General features: G+C 36.4%; 1 protein-coding gene across 3 annotated transcripts in view; it reads left to right on the top strand.

Annotated features, from left to right (window-relative positions):
• Window positions 1–15101, top strand: part of ELOVL4 (ELOVL fatty acid elongase 4) — a 32255-nt gene extending 17154 nt beyond the window's left edge. For all 3 annotated transcript variants that reach the window (XM_518601.7, XM_063813219.1, XM_063813218.1), the window contains 5 exons: window positions 1608–1795; window positions 2957–3037; window positions 6190–6361; window positions 8444–8571; window positions 11114–15101. In XM_518601.7, the coding sequence (XP_518601.2) occupies window positions 1608–1795; window positions 2957–3037; window positions 6190–6361; window positions 8444–8571; window positions 11114–11389 (845 nt within the window). In that variant the 3' untranslated portion in view covers window positions 11390–15101. The remainder of the gene's footprint in view (window positions 1–1607; window positions 1796–2956; window positions 3038–6189; window positions 6362–8443; window positions 8572–11113) is intronic.
• The last annotated feature ends 10218 nt before the right edge of the window (window positions 15102–25319 follow it).

Below are 25319 nucleotides of genomic sequence, written 5' to 3'. Positions count from 1 at the left end.
AAGTGAACAGTCACTGATAAGACCTTCGTGGCACAACGCCTTTTTAACAAAAGTCAGCCGTGCTATCTTTTAAGTCATTTCCTCCTTGTGAGAAGTTTACCATCTCTCCTGTGGTTCAAATATATTGGTTTATTTTTAACTCTGAAATGTGTTTGATTTGAGTGATATAGCCATAATCTCTATGAATAGTAGACCTCCTTTTAAAACTATGAAATAAAATCAGTTTTTCTGTTTTCCTGGTTCCCATATGTGTTTTTCTTTCAAGTCATTATCACCTTTTTTTCCCATATCACGAGTCATCAAGCAATAGCTCACCTTCATAACAACTCTGATTTCATTAAAACCATAGTTGTGTCATTTCCTGACTTTGCAAATTGTTTGATTAAATATTGTGTTTTGTATCTTGTATCTTACTGTCTATTGACAGTATATAGACACAGATTAATTTTTAAGTAAGATATTTTAATACCTAGTTCACTAATCCAGAAGCATTTTGCATATACAGCCTTTAGTAAAAATGACAGTTTAAATAGGGAGTTATTATAATCAACAATTAAGTTAAATTCATTTAGGTTGGTTCTAAGAAGTTGAATTTTCTTTTACTACTTTAAAAATACATTATTTCTTCAAAATACGACATAAAACGTTTTGCATTGCCAAGAATAAACTAGAAATTAGATTTGCAACCTTCAACTGTTGTTTAGCTTTTAGAAATATAAAAATTAATATTATTTTTATAATGTGTTAAAAGATGAATTTTTGTTAATCCCATCCATATTTCATTATCATGCTTGTTTCAGAAATGTTTTACTTTTGGCAACATTCCATTATAAAATTGATTTATAGTTGCGTATTTGAATATGCTGGACAATCAATTCATTTTAAGTAAAATAATGTGTTGCATTTTATATATATAGTTACACATATGTAAGTTATGCGATTTACAGCTCTAGAGAAAAACATTCAAGTTAGTTATTCATGGGAATAAAATAGGTGCATGTTCTCAATGAAAAAGTTAGAAAAATGTCTTGAATATGGTGACTGTTTAAATACATTATAGAATTGTAATTAACCCTAACTTAATCTCTCAGTGCCCCTGTACTCTTGTCTTCAGTGTCTCGAGATATTTCAGCAAATGGCTACCATTGCCCCGTACGTACCTCTCCAGTTACATTCTTGCCTGCTTTAGGAGTGGACACACAGAGCAGCCTCCAAGTTGCCCTGATAAATTTCACGTGTATAATATGGAAGACAAATGTTTCCTTAACATATTTATTTTCTGTGTATGAAGTTTTTCATTAACTTTTCATCCCAAGATAACCACCTCTGTTTTTAGTGCGCTTTATTTCTTGTTTTTGTTCTGTAGGGTCTCTGTAAAACATAATGTGTGACATAAGTAATGAAGCATAATTTTCAAAAGCCACTTGCAGGAGTCAGTATTGTTTCTTTGGTTTTTATGCCATGTATTTTTTGTTGGCACTCAAAGGACAGTGATCTGTATTTAGTCAAATTAGGAAATTAAGTTGAAACATCTTGATTCCTAAAAAGTGTATTTTATAAAACATTTACTGATTAATGAATTTTATGGTATTTTGTTCTCTCTATAGATAAGCGTGTGGAAAATTGGCCTCTGATGCAGTCTCCTTGGCCTACACTAAGTATAAGCACTCTTTATCTCCTGTTTGTGTGGCTGGGTCCAAAATGGATGAAGGACCGAGAACCTTTTCAGATGCGTCTAGTGCTCATTATCTATAATTTTGGGATGGTTTTGCTTAACCTTTTTATCTTCAGAGAGGTATGTTTTTAAGATCACTTTAATAATTTTCCAAGGTTATTGGAAATTTAAAAATGAGAATGTGTAAAACCATCATTGTAATATTTTACCCAGACATAACTGTTAGCTACTCTAAAAGTACATTTTTGACATTTTTCACTTTTGAATAACAAAAATATTAAACATGAGGTATAGGAAAGTTGTTTAAAATGGAATTTTGAATAAGACCAACTGGATTCTAAAATAACCCTTACTAGCTGTTCTGGCATTGAAAGTTATTTAACTTTTCTTAGCCTCGTTTTCCCCACTTAAATACCTACCATCTCAGGTTATTATCGGAGTTAAGTAAGATAATTTTTGCATAGTGTTTGGCACGTATTAAGCACTCGGTAAACAGTAGCAGCTATTTATTTATAATTCTTATTCAGTAGTTTCTGGTTTGGTAACTGATCAAAATATGCCAATTTCAAGTAAATCCTATTACGTAATGTTGTATTTTGGGCTGGAATTAAAATGAATTAACTACCGTATAGCTGTTGTTACTAATCATTATATACTTTTCTGGGCACTAGCAAATTCTCCACAACATTTTCAAAGGAAATCCTAAAGGCTAGATTGACACAGCCATTTTTTAAATTGCATACGTATAAAGAATTTGTTTCCTAAGAGACTCATTAAAATTCTGTATGAACGCAGAGAACTGACTAGTAATGCTGGGAAAATAAACAATAACTCTTCTTAGAAAAAGAAATATTTCTTTAATTGGAAACTTAGCCTCGAGTCTCAACTTCATGAACACTTTAATTTATTTGGATACCTGTACCTAATTTGTTAGATGCAAACCACTCTGGATCAAACATAGAAACCAGTTAAGGTAGGACAACTCTGAAATCTGAGTCCTAGCAATAAAAATTTCTCTTAATACTGTGAAGTATTTAATAGATAGAGTCAATGTTCAGTATAAAATTTACATGTGATTTTTAATTTAGATTTTAATTATAGAACAAATTAATGCACAGTAACTTCTAGCAATCGGAATGCATGAAATTTTTAATGCATTTGAAATTTTTAAAGAAAATATTGCGTTTAAAATAATTTGAAAGGCTACATTTTGTATATAATTGTGTTTTTAATGCTGTGTTTACTAAAACTTTACTGCAAATATTATTACTCTTTTTCCAGTTATTCATGGGATCATATAATGCGGGATATAGCTATATTTGCCAGAGTGTGGATTATTCTAATAATGTTCATGAAGTCAGGGTAAGTACATTAAAATTACTCTTAATCAGTAAAAGTGGTTTGATTTTTATAGGCCCCAGTCTGTGAAAATATAGAATGTACTTTTTTTTAAGAGACAGGTTCTTTAACATTCATTTAGAGACAGTTTCTTGCTCTGTCCCCCAGACTGAAGTGCAGTGGTATGATCATAGCTCACTGCAGCCTCAAACTCCTGGGCTCAATTGATCCTTCTGCCTCAGCCTCCCAAGTAGCTGGGACTACGGGTGTGCCCCACCATGCCTAGATATTTTTTTACTTTTTGTAGAGACAGGGTCTTGCTATGTTGCCCAGTCTGGTCTTGAACTCCCAGCCGCAAGGGATCCTCTTGCCTCAGCCTCCCAAAGTGCTGAGATTACAGGTGTGAGCCACCACACCTGGCAAAATGTACTTTAATATGATAGTGAAATTATACTAGATTGTTATCAGTCAGTAAAACTATGCTTTTTTTAAAAAGTACTTAATTTAAAATTTGTTTTTGTATCTCAAAAATGTTTTTTATTTTGCAGCATGAGTGAATATGCATTGAATTACTAGAATGCAGTACTTGTTAAAGCAAAGAAGTCTCATGTTTATTTTAAAGATATTATTTTAGATTTTTGTTTGTTTTTGCTCAAGAGTAGAAACTCTTAGAGTCCAAGTTATGTGTTAAGAAAGTGAGGAAAAGTAAATGTTTTGTGAAGTGTGGAATGTTTAGGAAATTAGGCATAGAACAATTTGTATTGGCATAAACTCAGTCTTTTTATATTTGCAGAAAAATAAACCACTAGTAACAAGATGTTATATTTTATTTTCCATTCACTTACATGAGTAAAATTAACATTAATTTAAGCAAAAGAAACAACAGATTACCTTATTCTATTAAGTATTTATTGAACTCTTCTTATATACTGTGGTTCATACTAGAAATTACATATAAAACATAACATGTTTTATGTTACCTATAGTATATGTAGTAATAATATCTAGTGGCTTCCCTTGAGAAAAATAGTTTCCTGGCATGGGGAGTGGACAATATATAAATATCAGTATTCATCAAGACTGGAGACAAAATTGCTTTTACTTAACAATTTTATGTATGTATCTTCATTTCCCTATTAGAAGACTTATGGACTGATGAAAAATCACCTGTCTTGGTTGTCATGTTGGTTTTATTTATTCATTAAATATGTATTGAGCATCTACTATATGTTGGTACTGGGGACAGGGGTGAAAAGCCCTGCCTTTGTGGGGCTGGCATTTTAGTGAGGGTGAGAAGGCAGACAGCAGCCATGTAAACAAATGACTAAGGAGGAAATAAAACCTAGAATGTGACTGAGAGAAAATGAGAGAGACTACTCAGATGTATTGGCTATGAAAAATTTTCTTCTGATAACTATTGCCAAAGAATCTCTTCAGTTGGAGGGCTGACTTCTTGCTTGCCGTAGGGAAGGGAACAGGGATAAGTGTTTGACTGACTGACTTCTGGGAGTATGCATAGAAAAACCCTTGGATGGGGCAACATATTACTATTTTTAGGATAAAGGTTTAAAAATACCACTCTCACTTACAGATGTAAATTTTCAAGTCTTTAAAAAATGAGCTATTATGAGAACTGTAATCTAGGAGGATAAAGAACCTGAGATTTGCAACAGATTTCATTTGAAATCTTCCTCGTGCTCTCTTCTCCTCTCTAATATGGGATGCAATAGAGTGAATATTTTACGCAGAGACTCATTTCTGTATTCATTGTTACGTAGCCAAGAAGTATCACTTTTTGGTGTAGTTTATTTAAAGATATCTAGTGCAGTTTGCAAACTAAGCAGACTTATTTGTTGTTATTTTATGTGAATTGTGGCAAATGTAGAGGTCCAGATAGAGGAGAAATAAGAGATTGTATCTTTCCTTCTAGTTAAAGGTTACGATGCCAAAATGGTGACAGTTACTTTATTTTAAAGAACTAATATAATAGTGAATATTAACTATAGTGTTTCTGGGAGTAGTTAACTATTTCAAGCTTATTTTTAACCAATTCATATCATTTTTAATGATATTTTTCAAGTAAATTCAGTAAATAATTCTCAGTTTGTAAATACTTTGTTTCTTATATGCTTTCTGTTTCTTCTTTCCCCATACTTTAAAATTATAATTTTGTTTTTCAAATGCAAAAGCCAAAACAAACAAAAATCTCATGACATATACCAGGTGCAGGTATAAAATGCAAAGGGATCCTTCAACTCTAAAACACCTAAGCCTGTCTGTGAATGAATCTGACACAGCCCTAACACATGAAAGCTTATAAATAGATTTTAGTTATGTACTGCCTTAATTGTTATTTGCACATAGGATGCTTATCATAGAAAATACTTGGCATAAAAAATTAAGTTTGGTTTACTGTTACAGTAGGATTCTTGTAAAACATTTTAAAACATACAGAGGTCACCTCTCACTGGATCCTTAATCTCAGTATGTAATGTAATCTTTCTGTACCATCTGGTGCCTTAATTAGAGCCCAGGAAAAGAAAAGACTTATTCATGTAAGCAGGATTATATTTATGACCTGGGAAATATTTGTTTGTTCATTCCAATTTTTTATTTTAAAGATTTAATACCTAATACAAACTGCTGTGATTGGATATTTATGTTGTTGCACATATTGGTGCAGTCGGAGAGGTGAGGGAGAGGGGGAGGTGAGGGGAGAGGGTGGGCAGACAGGCAGACACTTGTAGAGACCAATTGCTACATGAACTTACTTGCAAGTTTTTCTGAGGTATAATGTAGGCTAAGCATGAACAACTAAAATCATTTTACAAAGTAAACATCTTAGTTCCTCTACCAAGTTGAAAAGCACAGCAGTCTGAATGTGCTTCCAGCTCTGTATTCAGCAGTTTGACACTATGTAACATCTACCTATGGAATAGACAGAAAATGTTCTCTAACTTATCGGCACTGTATAGATAGAGCTTTGGACTCTTTCTTTTCTATTTTTCCCCATGGAGAGATGCTTAGGTTTTTCAAACCTACTTAGCCATTAATGATTCCATGCCTTGTACATTTTGTGCAATATACAAATGTTTATTTTGGACTTACTTACAATGAGTATAAACCCATACAATAGTGTCATTTTGGTGTTTATAACATGCTTTCCCTTTTTACAGATAGCTGCTGCTCTGTGGTGGTACTTTGTATCTAAAGGAGTTGAGTATTTGGACACAGTGTTTTTTATTCTGAGAAAGAAAAACAACCAAGTTTCTTTCCTTCATGTGTATCATCACTGTACGATGTTTACCTTGTGGTGGATTGGAATTAAGTGGGTTGCAGGAGGACAAGGTGAGCATTTTCAGGAATATACTGCTTGCGTTTAATGGCATATATGTGTTCAGTGGAAAGCAATGAGAACCTAGGACTTTGACTTGATCTACCATTTAACTTGCTTTCATGGTTAATCATTTCCATATTTCCATGTTCATTTCTTTTTTTTTTTTTTTTTTTTTTTTTGAGATGGAGTCTCGCTCTGTCACCAGGCTGGAGTGCAGTGGCGCCATCTCGGCTCACTGCAACCTCCGCCTCCCGAGTTCCAGCGATTCTCCTGCCTCAGCCTCCTGAGTAGCTGGGACTACAGGCACACACCACCACGCCTAGCTAATTTTTTGTATTTTTAGTAGAGACAGGGTTTCACCATGTTGGCCAGGATGGTCTCGATCTCTTGACCTTGTGATCCGCCCGCCTCGGCCTCCCAAAGTGTTGGGATTACAGGCATGAGCCACCACACCCAGCCATCATTTCATTTTTAAAAAAATTTGAGGCAAGTATAACTTTTGCTTTTTATCTGTGACTACTTTAATACCTAAAGATTTGCCCCAGAGATGAGCATAAACCAAGACTAAAGGTAGAAAACAATATTTTGATGGGGAACGGGTCTAGTAGTTCTGATCCAAAGAATACCAAGACACAGCCCCTCAAATCTGAAGATTTCCATCTTAGCCCATAGCTCACTCCTGCTCTAATACAGATTGAACATCCCTAATCTAAACATCTGAAATCCAAATGCTCCAAAATTCAAAACTTTTTGAGCACCAGCATGACACCACAGGTGGAAAATTACACACCTGACCTCATGTGATGGGTCACAGTCAAAACACAAGTGCAGAACACACTTTATTCAGTGTACCTAAGGGAAAAAAGACCCTCTTAGCCCTTTTCCATGTACAGCATAATGTTGATGCCAAACAACCACAGATAATGTCCACACGGGTGACATCTTTGCGTTCTGATGTTCAGAGTACACAAACTTTGTTTAATGCGTAAAATTATTTTAAAATTTTATAAAATTACCTTCAGGATACATGTATAAGGTGTATATGAAGTTTTGGATTTAGACCTGAGTCCTATCCCCAAGACACATCATTATGTCTATGCAAATATTCCAAAGTTTAAAAAAATCTGAAATCAGAAACACATCTGTTCCTGAGCATTTTGGATAAGGAATACTCAGCCTTTATAGGTCTTGTTGGTTCTTATTCAAAGGAAATGTTATATAGCCTTGTTAATGTTAAAGAGGATCTAAATTCATAGTTTGGCCAAGATCTGCCTCCTGTCTTTTCAGATGCCTGTAGATTAAGGATGATTCACATGTTGAGCTTGATGCAGATTATTCCTCTGAGGAGGATCCAGGGTACAAGTCATTATAGTATAGTTCACCTTGCTGCTTTCCATTGTCATATTATGATAATTGGCAGCTTAGGAATTCATACATATATTATTGGGGGCCCAGTTTAAAACAATACAGTTAAAGGCAACCTCTGTAATTTTAAAAGAAAATTAGTAAATCTGAACTGAACACTTAGATCACTTTATGACAAAAATTAATTATTATTACATCTATACCTTGATTTAATTAATATTCTGAAAAGAAAGAATGTCATTGAGTTTGACTGACTGGAATATCTCTGTAGATTTATCTATATTTAATGAATTATTCAATGTGTATAGTGCTGTCATATTTTAAACTATTTAGAAACCTAAGAAATAAGTACTGTTTTGTTGCAGATATGTATATTGGCACATCTAAAGGCAAGAATAGTAGAATTAAAAGTAACATAGGCAACAGTTCTATGGGCCTATTTAAGCTCACTGGAGTACTCCATTTGAAAACCTACGACTTTGAAAGTCCTTTGCATTTGAACATACATTTTTATTTATATGGTAAAACCTCAAATCTAAACTTTAAAAATATCTAGCTTAATCTGAAGGGAAAACTTTTTCATTAGTACTACTTTATATTTTTCATTTCTAATCTGTACTCAAGATTAAATATTAAAAAACAATGTGTATTCATTTATTGTACATCTCAGTGGCTTACTGCCTAATAAAATTTTCTGTATCTTGTAATTACCTGTTGTTTTTCTAAAGCATTTTTTGGAGCCCAGTTGAATTCCTTTATCCATGTGATTATGTACTCATACTATGGGTTAACTGCATTTGGCCCATGGATTCAGAAATATCTTTGGTGGAAACGATACCTGACTATGTTGCAACTGGTGAGTTAAATGCTTCCAAAGTTTCTTCTGGTAAAATACTGAAATTGTTTAAATTTGATTAATTTTAAAGTGCAAAGTCATTTTAGACAATTTTCTATTATGAAATTAACTTTATCCTCTAGCTATATCACAGTTATGCCCACTTGACTCTAGATGACCTATTCATAGACTTATTGGTCCCAGCAAATCTTTGTTTTTATAATATGCTTAAAAGACTAGACATAGCCCTTACTCCTCTAAGGAAAACATTCTCTAAACATGTTTGTGGAAAGGATGATTAAAGATCTAAGCACGCTACAAAGTACGTAGATTTATGTATGAATAGAAAAATAATATGTATTTTTTCCCTTCAGGTGATTTTCTTAACTTAAAATTTTATTACCTCTCTTCATCTTGTCCTTGCTTAAAAATTTTGTTTTTTATTTCATTTTTCAGTCTTTAACATATCTCATATATTTAGACTAAACAGCTGAAAAGAAAGCACATAGCCAAGGAAGGGGTGGGGCAAAGGAAGGGAATAAGGGCAAGAGAACTCCTTGTAATTCTCTAAAACACTGTCCTTAAGAGAGCAGAGACAGATATTTTCAAATGGTGGTCTTTAGTCCAGACAGTTTTCAGCACATCCTGCTAGTAAGACTGTTTGTGGCAATCTGAGTGTGTGCATTAGTGTACCTTTCAGATGCTAGGCACTAGCCTGTAATCAAACTGGAAATTCAAAGCCAACCTGGTAACTATTTTTCAAGCTTTAGAATTTATTATAATTTGCTTTAATCATAGCATGTGCACAGTTTTATCAGTGGAATCACATTTGGAAATATTATTCATCTTTGCTTTAAGTTGCTAAACAGCTGGCTAACCAAACAGGAAGCACAACTTTTGGGAAATGCTGGGTGCGAAGGATTCATTTGTAACCAGAGTGGTATAGGAAGCTTCCTCCAGTTTTTGTGTAGAAGCTGTTAACACAGTTTGTGTAATTCATTTCTCTCAGTAAGTAGTAAATGGACCTAAGAAAATGAAGAGGTGATCAAAATCATGTGAATTAGTCCTATCTGGTTTGTTGGAGCCTACACCTGGCTCTCCTTGAGTGATGCCATACCCAATCACACCCTTATACACACCCTTTTTGGTGATGCAGCTTCTAAAAACCATTGTGAAACCACAAGTTCTTCAAATTAAAATATTTGCCAAGGAAAATTATAAAACTTTAATATAGTATAAATTTTTAGCTTACATGGCATACATTATTTTAATATTTAAAATAAGTAATACTGATTATTTTAATCAATAATTAATATTTTAAGAACAATGCTATCCTTAAAAGAGAAACCACAATTGTCCATTTCAAACAGGATGTTGAGTTTGTATTTCCAAGCCAGAAGTTCCCACAACAGTTAGTCATATAAGTTAATTGTATAAAAAGTTAACCCTTGTTAACATTATGTCTTGACCCATTCTTTTATTGATACATCAGAATCTATTTCATTTTAATCATCTCACTTTGGGCTTTTTTCCTTTTAAAAATTCTTAAAGTTGAAAGTGATTCTTCTTGTATTTATTCTGAAATATCTACTAAATTTTATCCAAATATTATTTTTTTCTTTTTTTGGGACGGAGTTTTGCTCTTGTTGCCCAAGTTGGAGTGCAATGGTGCAGTCTGGGCTCACTGTAACTTCCGCCTCCTGGGTTCAAGCTATTCTCCTGCTTCAGCCTCCTGAGTAGCTGGGATTACAGGCATGGACTACCACGCCTGGCTAATTTTTTATATTTTTAGTAGAAATGGAGTTTTACCATGTTGGCCAGGCTGGTCTTGAACTCCTGACCTCAGTTGATCCACCCGCCTCGGCCTCCCAAAGTGCTGGGATTGCAGGCATGAGCCATCGCACCTGGCCATCAAAATATTAGTTTTTAAAGGATAGTGTTCATTCAAATAAAAATTTACCTGCCGACTATCTGTAAGAAATAAATGAGCCATTTTGATAAGCTCATTTTAAGTATGTGTATCTGCTTGCTGACAATTTGATAGAAAGAAACCAATCTAAAATGTGGGAGGAAAACAAAATTGAAGAGCCTACAATACTATTACTTTACTCTCCTAGGCCATTGATTCCCTTTCATCAGATAACATTATTCAACACATATTCATTGATCCTGACGCTGTGCTGAGGACTCAAGAATCACCGATGGGCAAGACAAAGCCCTGCCTTCTGGAGTCATTTTCTAGTGGAAAGATAGGCAATAAAGAAATAACAAATACAGAAGACAATTTCAAATAGTTATAATTCTCCTTAAAAAAATGCAAAAAGCTCTTTGGTTAATGGGATTGGGAGGGCCAATTGAAATTGAAGTCTTGTCAGAGAGTCCTTACTGAGGAGATGGCATTTGAGCTGTGAATGAGGAGCTAGCCATGGGAGCCAGAAAACAATAAATTTTGCACAGTGTGGCAAAATTTGGGCCTGTGATAGCTATGTAGAAGATGCTGATGTTGTTAAAAGTTGTTTACTATTCAGATTAAATATTTTGTGCTGTCATTTCTGTTTTTCAGATTCAATTCCATGTGACCATTGGGCACACGGCACTGTCTCTTTACACTGACTGCCCCTTCCCCAAATGGATGCACTGGGCTCTAATTGCCTATGCAATCAGCTTCATATTTCTCTTTCTTAACTTCTACATTCGGACATACAAAGAGCCTAAGAAACCAAAAGCTGGAAAAACAGCCATGAATGGTATTTCAGCAAATGGTGTGAGCAAATCAGAAAAACAACTCGTGATAGAAAATGGAAAAAAGCAGAAAAATGGAAAAGCAAAAGGAGATTAAATTGAACTGGACCTTAACTGTTGTTGACAGTGAGGAAAAACTCCCATATCATATAAAATTTCAGGGAAAACAGAAGCAAAGGAGAGCTTGGGGGTGGGGAGAAGAGACAAATGTGCTCTATGTCCTAGTAACTCTTAGACTGGGTAAAGTGTTAATACCATACCCAGATGTTTTATTTATGAAGTTTTTATTTTAAACATTTTTTTAAAAAATTAGCCTTGATATTTTCCAGACCAAAGCAATCATTAAGTGACTTTGGGGATTCTCCCCCTGTTCACATCCAGTTGTCTAAAGGATGAGATTTTTCATGTATCTTATAGTCACTCATTCTTCGGTCTGAATTTTAGACGATCACAGAAACGGTCTTTATGAATTATTTTGATAAATTACTAATTATCTTATCTACTGACTGAAATCAGTGGTGTTACATTTTCTTGTCCAAAGCTGAAAATGTGTATACACTTAAACTTGCACATTTGAATTCATTTGCTGACCGGAATGGTCAAATCTCTCCACCTCTAGTCAGAGTATAATTTTGGTTTTAATTAAATTTTTAAAATCTACTGATCTCTGTAGAATCTTAGAGGCTTGATGATGATGGTGTTGGTGAAAATAAGAAAGAATTGCAGTAAAGTCTTGTCTGGTGACCCAGAGATCACCATGACTCGAGGCACAAATCACTGTGGGGAAACAATTTTTTGTGATGAAAAGGCAGCATTTGAATACTCCTGTTAGTAGCAGAAATATATTATGAAAATTAAGATTATTGTCTGATTGAAACATGAAACAACTCATGTCTTTATTAGTAACATCATAAGATAGTTACATTTATGTGCTGTTAGAATATGTTGATTTTTATCAGGCTTTCCTTGTTTTGATTTATGGCTGTTCCTGATTTTTCATATGTGGAAATATACCTACCTCTTCCGTTGGAAAGAACATTTAAAATTAAATAAATTTTAATTAAAAAATCAAGGAGTCTTCTAATGTAAATTTTAGTGTTAACTTTCAAATCCACTAGTATTTTTTTTTTGCTTTTATGACAAATAGCATACACCAAACATTTCTGTGAAACTATCCTTCTCTTTCAATGTGTTTAATTTTGGAGTAACGTTTTCCTTGTGACTAAGTTGCAAGATCTTATTTATTAACTAGGTATGAAGTATAAACCCATTTTGGTGCAATATTCTTGACTCCTTGGTGCTAAAGATTGTTAAATTCAATGCTTGATGTTACAAGGTGTTGTTAAAACACAAAATGAATAAAAGTGAGAGTAGTCAGAACTATAACATTCAATTTGCTATTTACAAATGAAGTATTTCATGTAATATAAGTGAACAACTGGAAATAAAGTAGGAAAGAACTTGTATCATGTTTTACTACATAGGTTAATTTTTTAAGGGATGTTGCAAAGGGATTACTAGAGAAAGACAAAATGTGACCCAAAAAAAGCATGAATATTTCTTAAGTATCTCAACAACATGTCAAAGCTGCATGTGTAGGATGTATGCTGTTTGTACAAACTATTTCAGAATATTTTGTAAGCTATAACATATTTATTGTGCATTAAAATGAAATACTTTTTCCCCAAAGGCATGCAGTCATGAGAATTACAGAAAATTTGCAACATATAAAGTAGTTTGATCTAAGAGGATTCAACACCTTTGTTTTGTTGCTCAGTGTGTAATGACTGAGATTTGTAAATCTTTGTGAACATTCTGTACTGGTTCCCAAGAGCTATTCATTCCCTGCTACCTGATTTCAGCACAATAAATATACTTCTGCTGTGGGAAAAAATGATTTTTTTTTGTTAATCAGTTTATTATAATGTAAACTGTCTGCTAGATGTTTATTTGATTTAGTTAATTCTAAATTGTTTTCTGCTGCTAATTTCTTATATAGAAAAAATCAGACTAGAACTTGGGTATCTACCATTTCTGGTAAAAAGCTTATTTTCTATAGTAGCATATTTTTACTTTAAAAATTAGTTGCTTTTGGAAGAGCTTTTCATTCAGACATAAAACATACCATTTTCTTCTAAATTATTCTTAACATAAATGGGGAAGTTCTTGTATTCTTTCATTTAAATCATTCAGTCCTTACTATAAGTTTCTTTATAGAAGATGATTATAAGATGTCATAAATACAGCCTTTTCCAGTAGCTTTCATAATTTCTCTATTATCACAGATATGTTGCATGCCTTATATCTAGAAACTGATGAATAAAGATTGTGTCTCCTACTTGGTAAAACTTTGTCACTAACTGAAGTAACATTTTCTTACATAGAAGACAAGGAATTTGTTAAATACTTACAATAACTAGAAATACCTGAGACATGTGAGTTTTCCTCTATAATAGATGGCCATACGTCTTTCTCTTTCCTTTGTTACTTCTTCATTTTTTGGTAGAAATGAGATTTCATTATGTTGCCCAGGCTGGTCTTGAACTCCTCACCTTAAGCAATCCTCCTGCCTTGGCCTCCCAAGTCTGTTACTTTTGACTGTTTTGCTGATGGAAACTAACAAATGACTAGTTTTAGTTTTAACATTATTAATTCATTCTCTTTCTCTTGTTGTGCATGCTCTCAAGGTATTCAAAAATATTTTAACATGGATTATTATGTTTGTACTTTAGAACATGGAATCTAGCAGTGCTTTTAGTTTATTAGGAATATTTTAATATACAGGCTTGTTTCATATATGCAACTCAGCTACCCTGTAAATGGGAAAGAGAACATAGAGGTATAAGTGATTTTTGTTGTATTATCTATTTGACAATACAAGTCAGATACTATATATTGACTATTGGAGCAGAACTTTTGAATCTCTCTCACCTTCAGAATGAGACACCACACTGAAGAGTTCACACTCTCCCAGTTCTTTCCTTGTTATAGCCATAATCTCAGCCAGCTGTACTCATAACACCGTGCTTACTAAGAAAAAAACAGCTACAGCTAACCAGGATGTGTGCTGGCTGGCCTGCTCAGCATGGACCTGGGTGGCAGATTTCAGCATCCTGCCGGATGGTAAATAGGGCAGCAGAGGTGAGAGACTGATACTAAGCTGTGTACACAGGCACACAACACACAACATCTGAGCAGTAATCATAAAACCTGCTGAAGGAAATTGGTCACCTGCCACGCAGCGTGCAAGTAATTTTGGCAAGTGACCTTAGAAAGCAAGTCCTTATTAGTGGTGTAATTTAGAATCCATGCTTAGTCTTTTGTATTTTAGGCAGATAACTTCTGAATGACAAGAATATTTGTGAAAAGGAAGAGAAGTAGAAATGGATTCCTTTTTTGTTGTATTTTTGCACCAACCTAATATTTTTGTTTCAAAATACTACAAATCATTTAAGTGTTAGAAGTTAGTTTTCCTATAAATTACAGAGGGGAAGGCACAGCTGTGAATTGAAAGGCAAAGATCCTTTTCAATTTGTTTTCATAGGAGGCTGTGAATCCTGGAGGAGATTTAAAAACCTAAATTTAAAATAATTGATATATAGAACCACTGCCACATGAAGATTGTAAGATTTTAGAATGTATCACTGGAAGAGCCTTGTGACTTAGCCAGAAGGGGATCCAGAGCTGTCTTTAGATGATTAATGGGAATGCTATGAATCAGTCACCCCTTGGTGTTCTTTCAGACTTAGAAATGTCGGTTTTGCTGTTTCCTTTGAGAAATTAAACGTTCTTCTATCTTTTTCTTTTAATTAGGGTGTTGTTTTTTTCCTTTTCCTTTTTTTTCTTGTCTTTTTCAATTTACCACACAAAGCATGTTTACACATCAATACACATGAGCAAATTTTTGTTCATTTCTTCCTTGGAGACCCATCTGGTCTTAAATAGAAACTCAATTTAGATTTTGATTTTTTTTTTTTCCATTCTCATACATGAGGTTATCCCAGGGAATGTGTTAATAAAGTAGTATCTCCTTTGAGAGAGAAAAAGTGCACGCTGAAACACATCACTTAATATCTAATTATAATGCAGCTATCAGAAGGTCATATTGCTTTTGAACATCTATACAGAATATGTCCAAATTAAAAGCCATCCTAAATACAAAAAAATCTTGAAAGGTTTAAATAATATGGCTATTTCTAAAAACATAGGATCTTGAAATTATTATTTCTCAATTTAAATACAAGATTGTTATAAAGAATATTTCACCAGTCCATGTACATATTCCATGTACTCTGTCAGTCTTTAGGTATTCCTGAATCCCTTTTCTACAATTTTAGAGAAGCCTGTCAGATTGCTCCTTTTCTCAGTTAAATTTTATTTTCATTGAATTTGCCATGGAGAAAAAAGAAAGCATCCAGTTGAAATCCCTTCTTTGTCATTCATGATGCATTATATTTCAACTGAGTTTCTCCTCCCTGTGAGGAAGCTGTCCTAGGAACCAGTCTTGCAAGAATAATGATTAGCTTGCTATTTGGTAATTAGAGGGTGGGTAGATTATGAGTCTTGTACGATAGATAGCATTATGTTAGCAACAGTCACACCTCACCTGAGAGTGTGGCTTGTGTTCTAATTAATAAATCTGGGGATCAAATACATTTACAATTTTTATAAGCATATTATATAGTTAGGGTTTGTCAGTTGTACATGATACAGTTAGGTTTCCAATATATTGTGATTTCAGATCTCAGTAAAAATGTCATAAAGACATAATCACAAAAGAAAAGCTGCTTTTCAAAGCTATATTTATTCAACATTTGTTTTTGTTATGCTTGAATTATTACTGCCAGCCCTTGTAAAGTGGTACCTAATCTTTCCTCCAGAAATAAAAGTAATATGGGAACTCATGAGGAAAAAAAGCAGCCAGATGAATTTGGGTAACAAATTTCTAATTTATCGTTAAAGTTGAGATTTGGAGCTTACATCCTGAAGTCTACCCCAAATATTAACTACTTCAGAAATCAGGCGTCATCTTTAGGTTAGTGTAGTAGCTGTTTATGGGCACTACGAATCCATTCCTTTCCCTTTGATGTGTTCTCATTCTCCCCTCCTTCAGTATTACAGAGTTTGGGGAACTAAAAATTACATTTCTCAGATTACCATGTGATCCCCTCGTAAATTTAGGTTTTGTCAATGTGAGGCACTCGTGAAATTTTACAAAGGCTGAAGGAGGTGGGTGTCACCTTTCCGTAGTAGCACAATTATGTAAGTGGGCTCCTACAGACAAAAGTGTTGGAAACAGTTGGATAACATGTTCCACTATCTTGGCATCAATTTTATGAATACAGACAGTGCTAATGGTGATGGCACTTATGACAGATGTGGTTGTATGAATTTGAAACTAAAGATTAAGGATAGCCTCCTGACTTTTATTCCTCCAAGTTACCAATAATTTTATAAACATCTACTCTTTTGAATTAAAGATTTTCTGCTTGAATACCTTGAGTGGTATCTATTATATGTGATGAACCTTACCTAGCTCAGTATTCAGTACCAAAATTTGATCAAGAAATTGACTTTTAAATACAATATGACATTGGTTATCTGACTTAGTTGAGTTTATAGGCAGTGATAACTTCATGACCACCGGGAAATGGGATACTGTTTTCCGTGAAGCAAATAGCTAAATGATCACCTATGGCCACATAGGATGGAATAGCTATTGAAGACAAGCCTTTGGCAGACTGGCTGCTGCATCGCACTATTGTGGTGCAAATAAGAAACAGAGAAAACTTGAGTGGAAGGATTGCTTCCTATTGCACTGAAGAGCTTACAGAAAGAGTATTCGCTCTGATTTTAAATTCTTGGCTTAGGGCAAGGAAAAAGTTGCAGACAGCTTCTATGACCCGCCCTGACCCCCACCCAAGAGACCCTTTTATATATCATAGCTGCAGACTTAAAATGCCTTAAAACAAGATTTAAAGTTTGCTCCTTTGGATTGCAGAATTACAACTTGATTTCACAGCCTCAGTGGTTTCCTGTGTGAAATTTGTGGCATTGATCATGAAAGGATGGGACCTAAAGAAACAGAATGGGGATATTTGGGTAGATTTGGATGAACCTGAGAACATGAATCTTTAAATTGCTTTGAATATGCCTGTTCATAAAAGCAGTCTGTCTTCCCTATCAGATGACATTAGTCCTTTGTTGCTTGAGATACTATAATGACCTCAACCAAGGTAGTTACCTTCCAAGGGGATGCTGATCCCCTTTATGCCTGCCTTCTCCCCTTTCAGTGCCATCAGATCTGCAAAGAGAATTAGATCGCAGCATGCCCCAGGAGAACAAATACAAAATCTATCCTGGGAGGAGGCAGTTAGAATGATAGGATTTGGCTAATTTTCATTTGCAGGAATGTGTAGGAATAGGTTCTCAGGGTGTTAAGGCAGGGAGAAACATTTCTTTAGAATGAACTGAAATTATTGATATAGTTCTTATATATTACCAAAAATTCTTATTTTGAGGACATAGCTAAACAGTGAGGAGCAGCTTTACTGGTTTTTCAGTTGTTCAACTGAAACAGGGACTCAGTGGCAGCCTATATTAAACTCAGATATATGTTAGAAACTCTTTGGAATAATGTGGAGGGGAGACTCCAGAGACTTAATGGAGTTAGGAGTGTTGGAGAAGATCTACCATGTGTGACCCACTTGACTAGCCCCTCTCTATGTTTGAGATATCTGTTGGTAAGTTCCACCAGCATCCTTGGAAAATTCTGTAGTGGTTACTTTCTATAGATTGGGATCATGACGGAGGGAGGAAGCTGTCCCTAAAATGAGTCCCTTAATTTCAATTTCAGTGGGAATTACAGTATCAGACTGGCAGAGGCCAAATGGCAGTATTTAAATGCCAGAGACAAAATAGACATGATTATAGTCATGGGCAAAAGAGCCAGAGTTATTATTAGAATAGCTTGGCCTGTGGGCATCTATGGTGGTGGCCAATTTATTTTGATGTCCTGAGGACTGAAATAGATAGACTAAGGTCCTTCTTGACTAGTATAACTGACTAATCTGATAAACACTGGCCCGACTTGGGTCATTACAATGAGAGACACAGCCCCTCACCAATTCCCATTCTTGTTCCAGTACACAGACCCAGAGTTTTTTAAATGGAGGGAACATCGGATTCCCTTGAAATATTCTGTGGTGATGTCACAGGATATACTATCAGTCCTCTTTCTAGCTTTCACCAAAAGGGAAAGAAAATAAGCACACTTTGGGAGGATTACTGGGACACTGACTCTGAGCAGATGCTGCTCATTGGGCATCCCCAATTGCTACTGTGCTCACCAGTCAAAATGGATGCTTATAGAGGCCAGGTGATAAATATAATTTTGATCTGAGTTCATCTCACAGTGATTCAGTGGGTCCTCAAACATACCCTTCCCAGTTCCTGCACGTATAGTTGGATTAGATATATTCAACCTCCAGCTGAACTCCCACATTAGCTCCCTGTCCCATGGAATGAAGGCCATTATGGTATGAAGGACCAAGTTGAAGCTTCTAAAATGTCCCCTTCTTATTGAAACAGTAGACCAAAAGTATTGCCACATTTCTGGGTGAATGTCAGAGGTCCATGTCATCATCCAAGGTCTGAAAAATTCAGGGGTGATGATTTTTTGTCGTACCCCCATTTAACACTCCTGTTTGACCCAAGCAGAAACTGGGGAGTCTTGGAGAGAGTGTATTATTATTAACCATGTAACTCCAAATTCAATGGCTGTTTCAGATGTAGTTAACTGAAGCAAATAAAATGTTCAGAGCTGACGTGTTGCTATGAATCTGTTAAAAGTGGTTTTCTCCCTTCTAACAAAGAGATGACAGAAGTCATTTCACCTGGTAGGGTAAGCTGTATGTCTTTGCCATCTTACCTCAGCTATCCAGTTTTCTGTAATAATCTAGTCCACAGGAACTTTGTCTGTCTCATCATGCCAGAGGACATCACTTCGTTCCACTACATGGTTAGCATCATGCTGGTTGGCTGTGGTGAGTAGGAAGTGGCAACCATCATAGATTCCTTGGTAAGGAACGCGTGTGCCAGAAGGTGGGAGGAAAAAACAAATCATGTAAATTCAAAGGCCATGACATCAATAAAGTTTATGGCAGTCCATTAGTTTATAGCAAGTTGAGATATTTCCTCCTCCATATACAAAGCTGTATATATGTTGTTTCAAAAATCCAGTGAGGCCGGGCGCAGTGGCTCACGCCTGTAATCCCAGCACTTTGGGAGGCCGAGGTGGGTGGATCACAAGATCAGGAGTTCGAGATCATCCTGGCTAACACAGTGAAACCCCGTCTCTACTAAAAACATACCAAAAAAAAAAAAAAAAAAAAAAAGCCAGGCGTGCTGGCAGGCGCCTGTAGTCCCAGCTACTCGGGAGGCTGAGGCAGGAGAATGGCGTGAGCCCGGGAGACGGAGCTTGCAGTGAGCCGAGATCGCACCACTGCACTCCAGCCTGGGCGGCAGAGCGAGACTCCGTCTCAAAAAAAAAAAAAAAAAAGAAAAGAAAAGAAAAAAAGAAAAAATCGAGTGAGATGGTAACAATCATTGTGTCTCTTTAATAGTGGGTGAAAGAAAATCGCTATTAAAATTGCACACTATTAAAAAGACCCAATGATTGTTACCATCTCACTGGACTTCTGAAACAACGTACACACCTTTAAATGTGCTACTTGGACCTATTTATCAAGTATTCCATAAGATTGCTAGTTCTGAATGGGATCCAGAGTAAGAAAATGATTTGTAACTATGAACTGTTGTGCATGCTACTCTGCTATTTGAGATTTAAGATCCAACAGATTAAATGGTGCTTGGAGTGTTTGGCAGAAAGCAATCCTGTAGGAGACCCCTGTCAAACCTTGATTTAGAATTACAGTGCAATCCTTTCAGGGTTTAGAGCAAAACCTTGACCTAGTCTCCAAATAAATGTTAAGAAACAGATCTTGGATTGCTTTTGGGTCATGGCAGAGACTTGTGTATCTGACCACAGAATATAAAATGATCATGTAAACAACTGCCCATCATGGTCTGGGTGTTATTTCATAAACTAGGACATGCACAGCAGCACTCCTTCATCAAGTAGAAAGTCATAAAGACACAGGTAAGAGGCATGAGCAATGCCTCAGGTGACCATCGCACCTGCTCTTGCTGCATTGCCATTTCTCCCTCAGCCCACATATTTGACCACATGGAAGTTCCTATGAAATGTTAGCTGGTTGTGTTTGCACACCTCCAATCCATTTTGATCTGTTTTGTGCCCTGAAATGCTGAACCATATGGATTACATCATCTTGGCTCCCTTGCCAGCTGTCTTCCAGTTGGATTCAATCAACAGCAAGTGCCAATGGGAGATCAAAAGTTTCCAGAGTGTGAAGAACACTTCCATGCCCTCTTCATACTTTAGTGTTGCATCTCTGACCCTACATACCTTCCTCCACAACCACAGCCCCTGCTTGGAAGCAGCTTCTCCATAGGTCTAATTCTCACTGAGCTTTGTTTCTTTCCTTGCCCCTCCAGAGAATAATAACAGCTCACACTCTTGCTAGTTTTCTTGCACCTCCCCATCCCTTGTTTATTTCTTTATGCCTGCCTATATCTCTACACGCAATCCTTTCATTAAAGGCTCTGTATTTAAACCATCTGGGACAAAGTCTAATTTATGATGGGACCCTTATTGAGAAACTGTAAAAGAAAGTAATTGAGCCTGGTTTACAAATTATTCCACATAGTATGAAAACACCAGCTGGAAATGGACTGTGGTAGCATTACAGCACTTAGGAGTTGCCCTGAAATGTGCGTGGGAGGAAAATCCTCCTTATGAAAGAACTTTGGGCAGTACATCTGATTGCTCCCTTTTCCTAGAACGAAAACTTCCCAGGGTTGTGCATTTACATCAGTTTTTTGGGTAACGGATAATGATTTGGCTAGATGCTCAAGGATTTGGAAGGAATAAAATTGAGGATTGGTGATAAACAGTTCTGAGTGGGACTTTTTGTGTGTGTTCCATGTAAATGCTCACCAAAGGCACCTACTGCAGAAGAGGCTGTTAATAAACAGAGGGACGGGATAATCTGTTCTGTGGATATTAGCTTCCTTCCTTAGTTTCCCTAGCCACCCCATGTTTGCTCACTGGGTTTATAAACAAAATGGACAAAGTACAGTGTAGTGTGCTTAATGGTGGCTCTGGGACTTATAAATGTCACCCTATTTGAAAAGCGGAGTCTTTATAGATGTGATTAAGTTAAGGACCTTAAGAAGAGAAGATAACTCTGGGTTCTCTGGGTGGACCATAAATGCCATTCCAAGTGTTCTTATAAGAGGGAAATGCCCCAGCACTTTGGGAGGCCAAGGTGAGCGGATTACCTGAGGTTGGGAGTTTGAGACCAGCCTGACCAACATGGAGAAATCCCATCTCTACTAAAAATACAAAATTAGCTGGGCATGATGGCACATGCCTGTAATCCCAGCTACTCCAGAGGCTGAGGTAGGAGAATCGCTTGAAGCCGGGAGGCGGAGGTTGCTGTGAGCTGAGATCACACCACTGCACTCCAGTCTGGGCAACATGAGTGAAACTCCATCTCAAAAAAAAAAAAAAAAAAAAAAAAAAAGAGGGAAATGCTATACCTGCAAAGAGGAGATGGTGATGTGAAGGCACAGGCAGAGACTGGGGTGATGCAGTCGGGAAGGCTGGCAGCCACCAGAAGCTGGAAGAGGCAAGGAGTTGTTTCTCCTCTAGACCCTTCAAAGGGAGCACAGCCCAGCCAACATCTTCATTTTGGACTTCTGGTCTCCAGAACTGTAAGAGAATAAATTTCTATTGTTTTAAGCCACTAATTTTGTGGTAATTTGTTATAGCAGCCACAGGAAAGTAACACAAGTATTATTTGTATTATTTACCAGGGAGAGGTTTACATGGGCTCAAATGGTATGGACTTCTCAGCAAGGTTGGTCTGGCTAGCACTGCTGCTGAGTGCCCACCTTCCCACAGCAGAGTCCAGTGCTGACTGACCTTGTGATATGGACTTGGAATAGCCAGCCACTTCGCTCCCATTACAGAAAGGGATCAATTCATTCTTACTAGAATGACACTTACTCTGAAATGAATTTGCCAGCAATACGATCCATTTGTAAATGTATTGAATGTGTTACCCAATACCATGTTATGCCACAGAACATTGCTTCATATCCCCAAAAGTCATTTTGTAATAAAATAAATAAGGCAATGGTTTCACATATATGGAATTTAGTTATTGTTCCATGTATTAGCCTGGATAGGATAATTACTATAACAACCCCAAATTAAAGGGTTTAATATAATTAATATGACAGAACACATAGATAATTTTTAAAAATTCGATTTCCATTTTCACAGTGTAATAGTGGGCAGAGTGAAAGGCTCTGTCCACAGTCATTCAGAGATCCCAGGCCTCCCTCCCTCAATTTGTTTTCTGCACTCAGCTGAGGAGATGAAGCTACCGAAGGGCTTCTCAGAGGATTTCATGGAGGGAGTAGGCTGTCAATGACCCAGGTTTGGAGGTGATTATCATTAAATTTAACCCATACTCTATTGACAGGAACTCATTCAAATTATTCCACTTAAGAGCAAAGGATACTGAGAAATGTAATCTAAGTTTGTCTCCAGGAAGATAGGAAATGTGTTTGTGAGCCTCTAACTATTATCTGCAACCTACCATATAGACTATCTCCCTGAAGCATGTGGCTTTTAAGTCAGTGAAATGTCTTATTAAAGAATGTTATGACGCTAGCTTACAGACAACAGTTTGAGAGCCTATGATGCTTTCCTACAAGGTATACTATATGCTCTGAAACCAGCCACCAATGTATGATCTCTCTCTCCCCAAGCCAGGATGCTTGGATTTGGGAACCAAGGGATAGATTTGAAAGCAGATTCTTATACTATTAATACTGTACCCACATGCAGAAATCTTTTGTTTTTATCATTGTGGCTTTTTGCTGTGCTGGTTTAGAGATTTTCAGTACCCAGAGAAGGAAAGTTTCTACTGGGAGATAAAATAATGGTTTCACTTAAAGTCAAAATGGCCACCTAAAATTTAGGGATTCTTTTGCCATTCAACAAAGAAGAGAACTATATCTGCTGTGGTGATTGCTGGGGTAAAAAAGAGAGGTCTATGTCTTGAATTAGATCCTCTTTGGTGCTTCCAAGTATTTGCATGGGCAGTGATAAAATTTCATGGATGCCTTTAGTAATCAGAAGGAGACAGGATTACCGAGGCCTCAACTCTTTCAGCAATGAAGGTTAGGGTTTCTCTGCCATGTGAAGAATCCTCTCCAGTTTAAATAATAACTGAGGCAAAAGACAATTGGAATAAGCAGTGGAAAATTAGGTTAACCATACTACTTATGATTTTGTGACCAGTTGCAAGAACAAGATCTGAGATAGTTTTGCACATTTTCCCCTGCTTGGTGTTTATATTTGTATATATTAACCCCAAATCTCTTCTCTCTCTATTCCTTTCTATTTGATATAAGGCATATTATTGATGGTAAAATTTATAGTTTAGCCCTAAGTTTAAAAGATATCGGCCAGGCGCGGTGGCTGACGCTTGTAATCCCAGCACTTTGGGAGGCCAAGGCGGGCGGATCACGAGGTCAAGAGATTGAGACCATTCTGGCCAACATGGTGAAACCCCGTCTCTACTAAAAGTACAAAAATTAGCTGGGCATGGTGGCGCTCGCCTGTAGTCACAGCTACTCGGGAGGCTGTTGCAGGAGAATTGCTTGAACCTGAGAGGCGGAGGTTGCAGTGAGCCGATATCGGGCCACTGCACTCCAGCCTGGCGACAGAACGAGACTCCATCTCAAAAAAAAAAAAAAAAAAAAAGATATCAAGGTGGAATTATAACTGAACTAGAAGAGAAATGAACAATATCACTAGAAGGATACAATTAACAGACTTTGGATTTTCTCTTTCAGGAGACAGTGAGCGTATTTTTGTCTCTAAAAAGTCCTGTTGTAATATGCAAGGTTGGAGCATGTTGGTTTTGCTCTGGTTTTTCTTTGAAAGATAAATATAGGCAAAAGATTGTGGATGTTGAGTAGCTGCACAGCACACTGTGTTCAATATTGTTCAATGCACTTGACATGCATTCCCACTCCTTTCTTATACCCTCCCACATATCACTATTGCAAGGGCTAGAGTGCTAAAAACTGTATTTCCAACCTTCCTTGAAGCTACAGCCTTGGATCCGGTTATATTTTACCAATGAAATGTACTTGAGTGAGTGGATTTTTTGGAGAGAGAAGGTAATTCAAATAGCTCAGACAGTTAACTCTGATAATAGCTGGATCCCATGTTTCATCATTTATTATCAGCTTCATTCACATGGGGAAAATATGATGTTATCAGTGATGGTAGCAATGGCAGAAGCCGTTTTCTGACCTCCAAACTTTTTAAAAATGTTAAAGAAATGTTTCTCAATGTTTGGATGAGTGCCAAATAATTGGCCTAATTTGGGCATCCACAGATCTTAGCATAGGCCTGATTCCTACACCTCTCCTCTCTTATTTTGGGGGTTTCTTAAGAGTTGATGACAGGTTTTAAATACAGACAGTTTATTTGAGCGTTGCTTCTAGAAATCTGGAATGAATGAGTAAAGGGAGTAAGATAGGGAAAGAGGGAATGCCAATAAAGGGTATATTCTAGGCTGGTTACCGCTGTGAGCCACGAAGTACATCTGCTGCGAACCCTCTGGGGAACCATAAAGAGACCACCTAGAATCTTATATCTGGAGGATGAGAGAGGCTGGACATCTATCCACAGATTTCTGTCTCCCGTTGGTTACTCGGGAGCATTGTCTGTACCCTCCTCCTGATGTCTGGGATATGCCTATTTTCAGGCTAAGTAACTCTGAGACAGAAACAAAAAGAGAAGCAGCAAAAATTAGTTTGAGATGGGACATTCACTGCCAGTGATCATGGAACTGTCC

This window comes from Pan troglodytes, chromosome 5 (assembly GCF_028858775.2).
Source record: "Pan troglodytes isolate AG18354 chromosome 5, NHGRI_mPanTro3-v2.0_pri, whole genome shotgun sequence".
Taxonomy (NCBI): domain Eukaryota; kingdom Metazoa; phylum Chordata; class Mammalia; order Primates; family Hominidae; genus Pan; species Pan troglodytes.
This window is presented reverse-complemented; position numbering and strand designations above follow the sequence as displayed.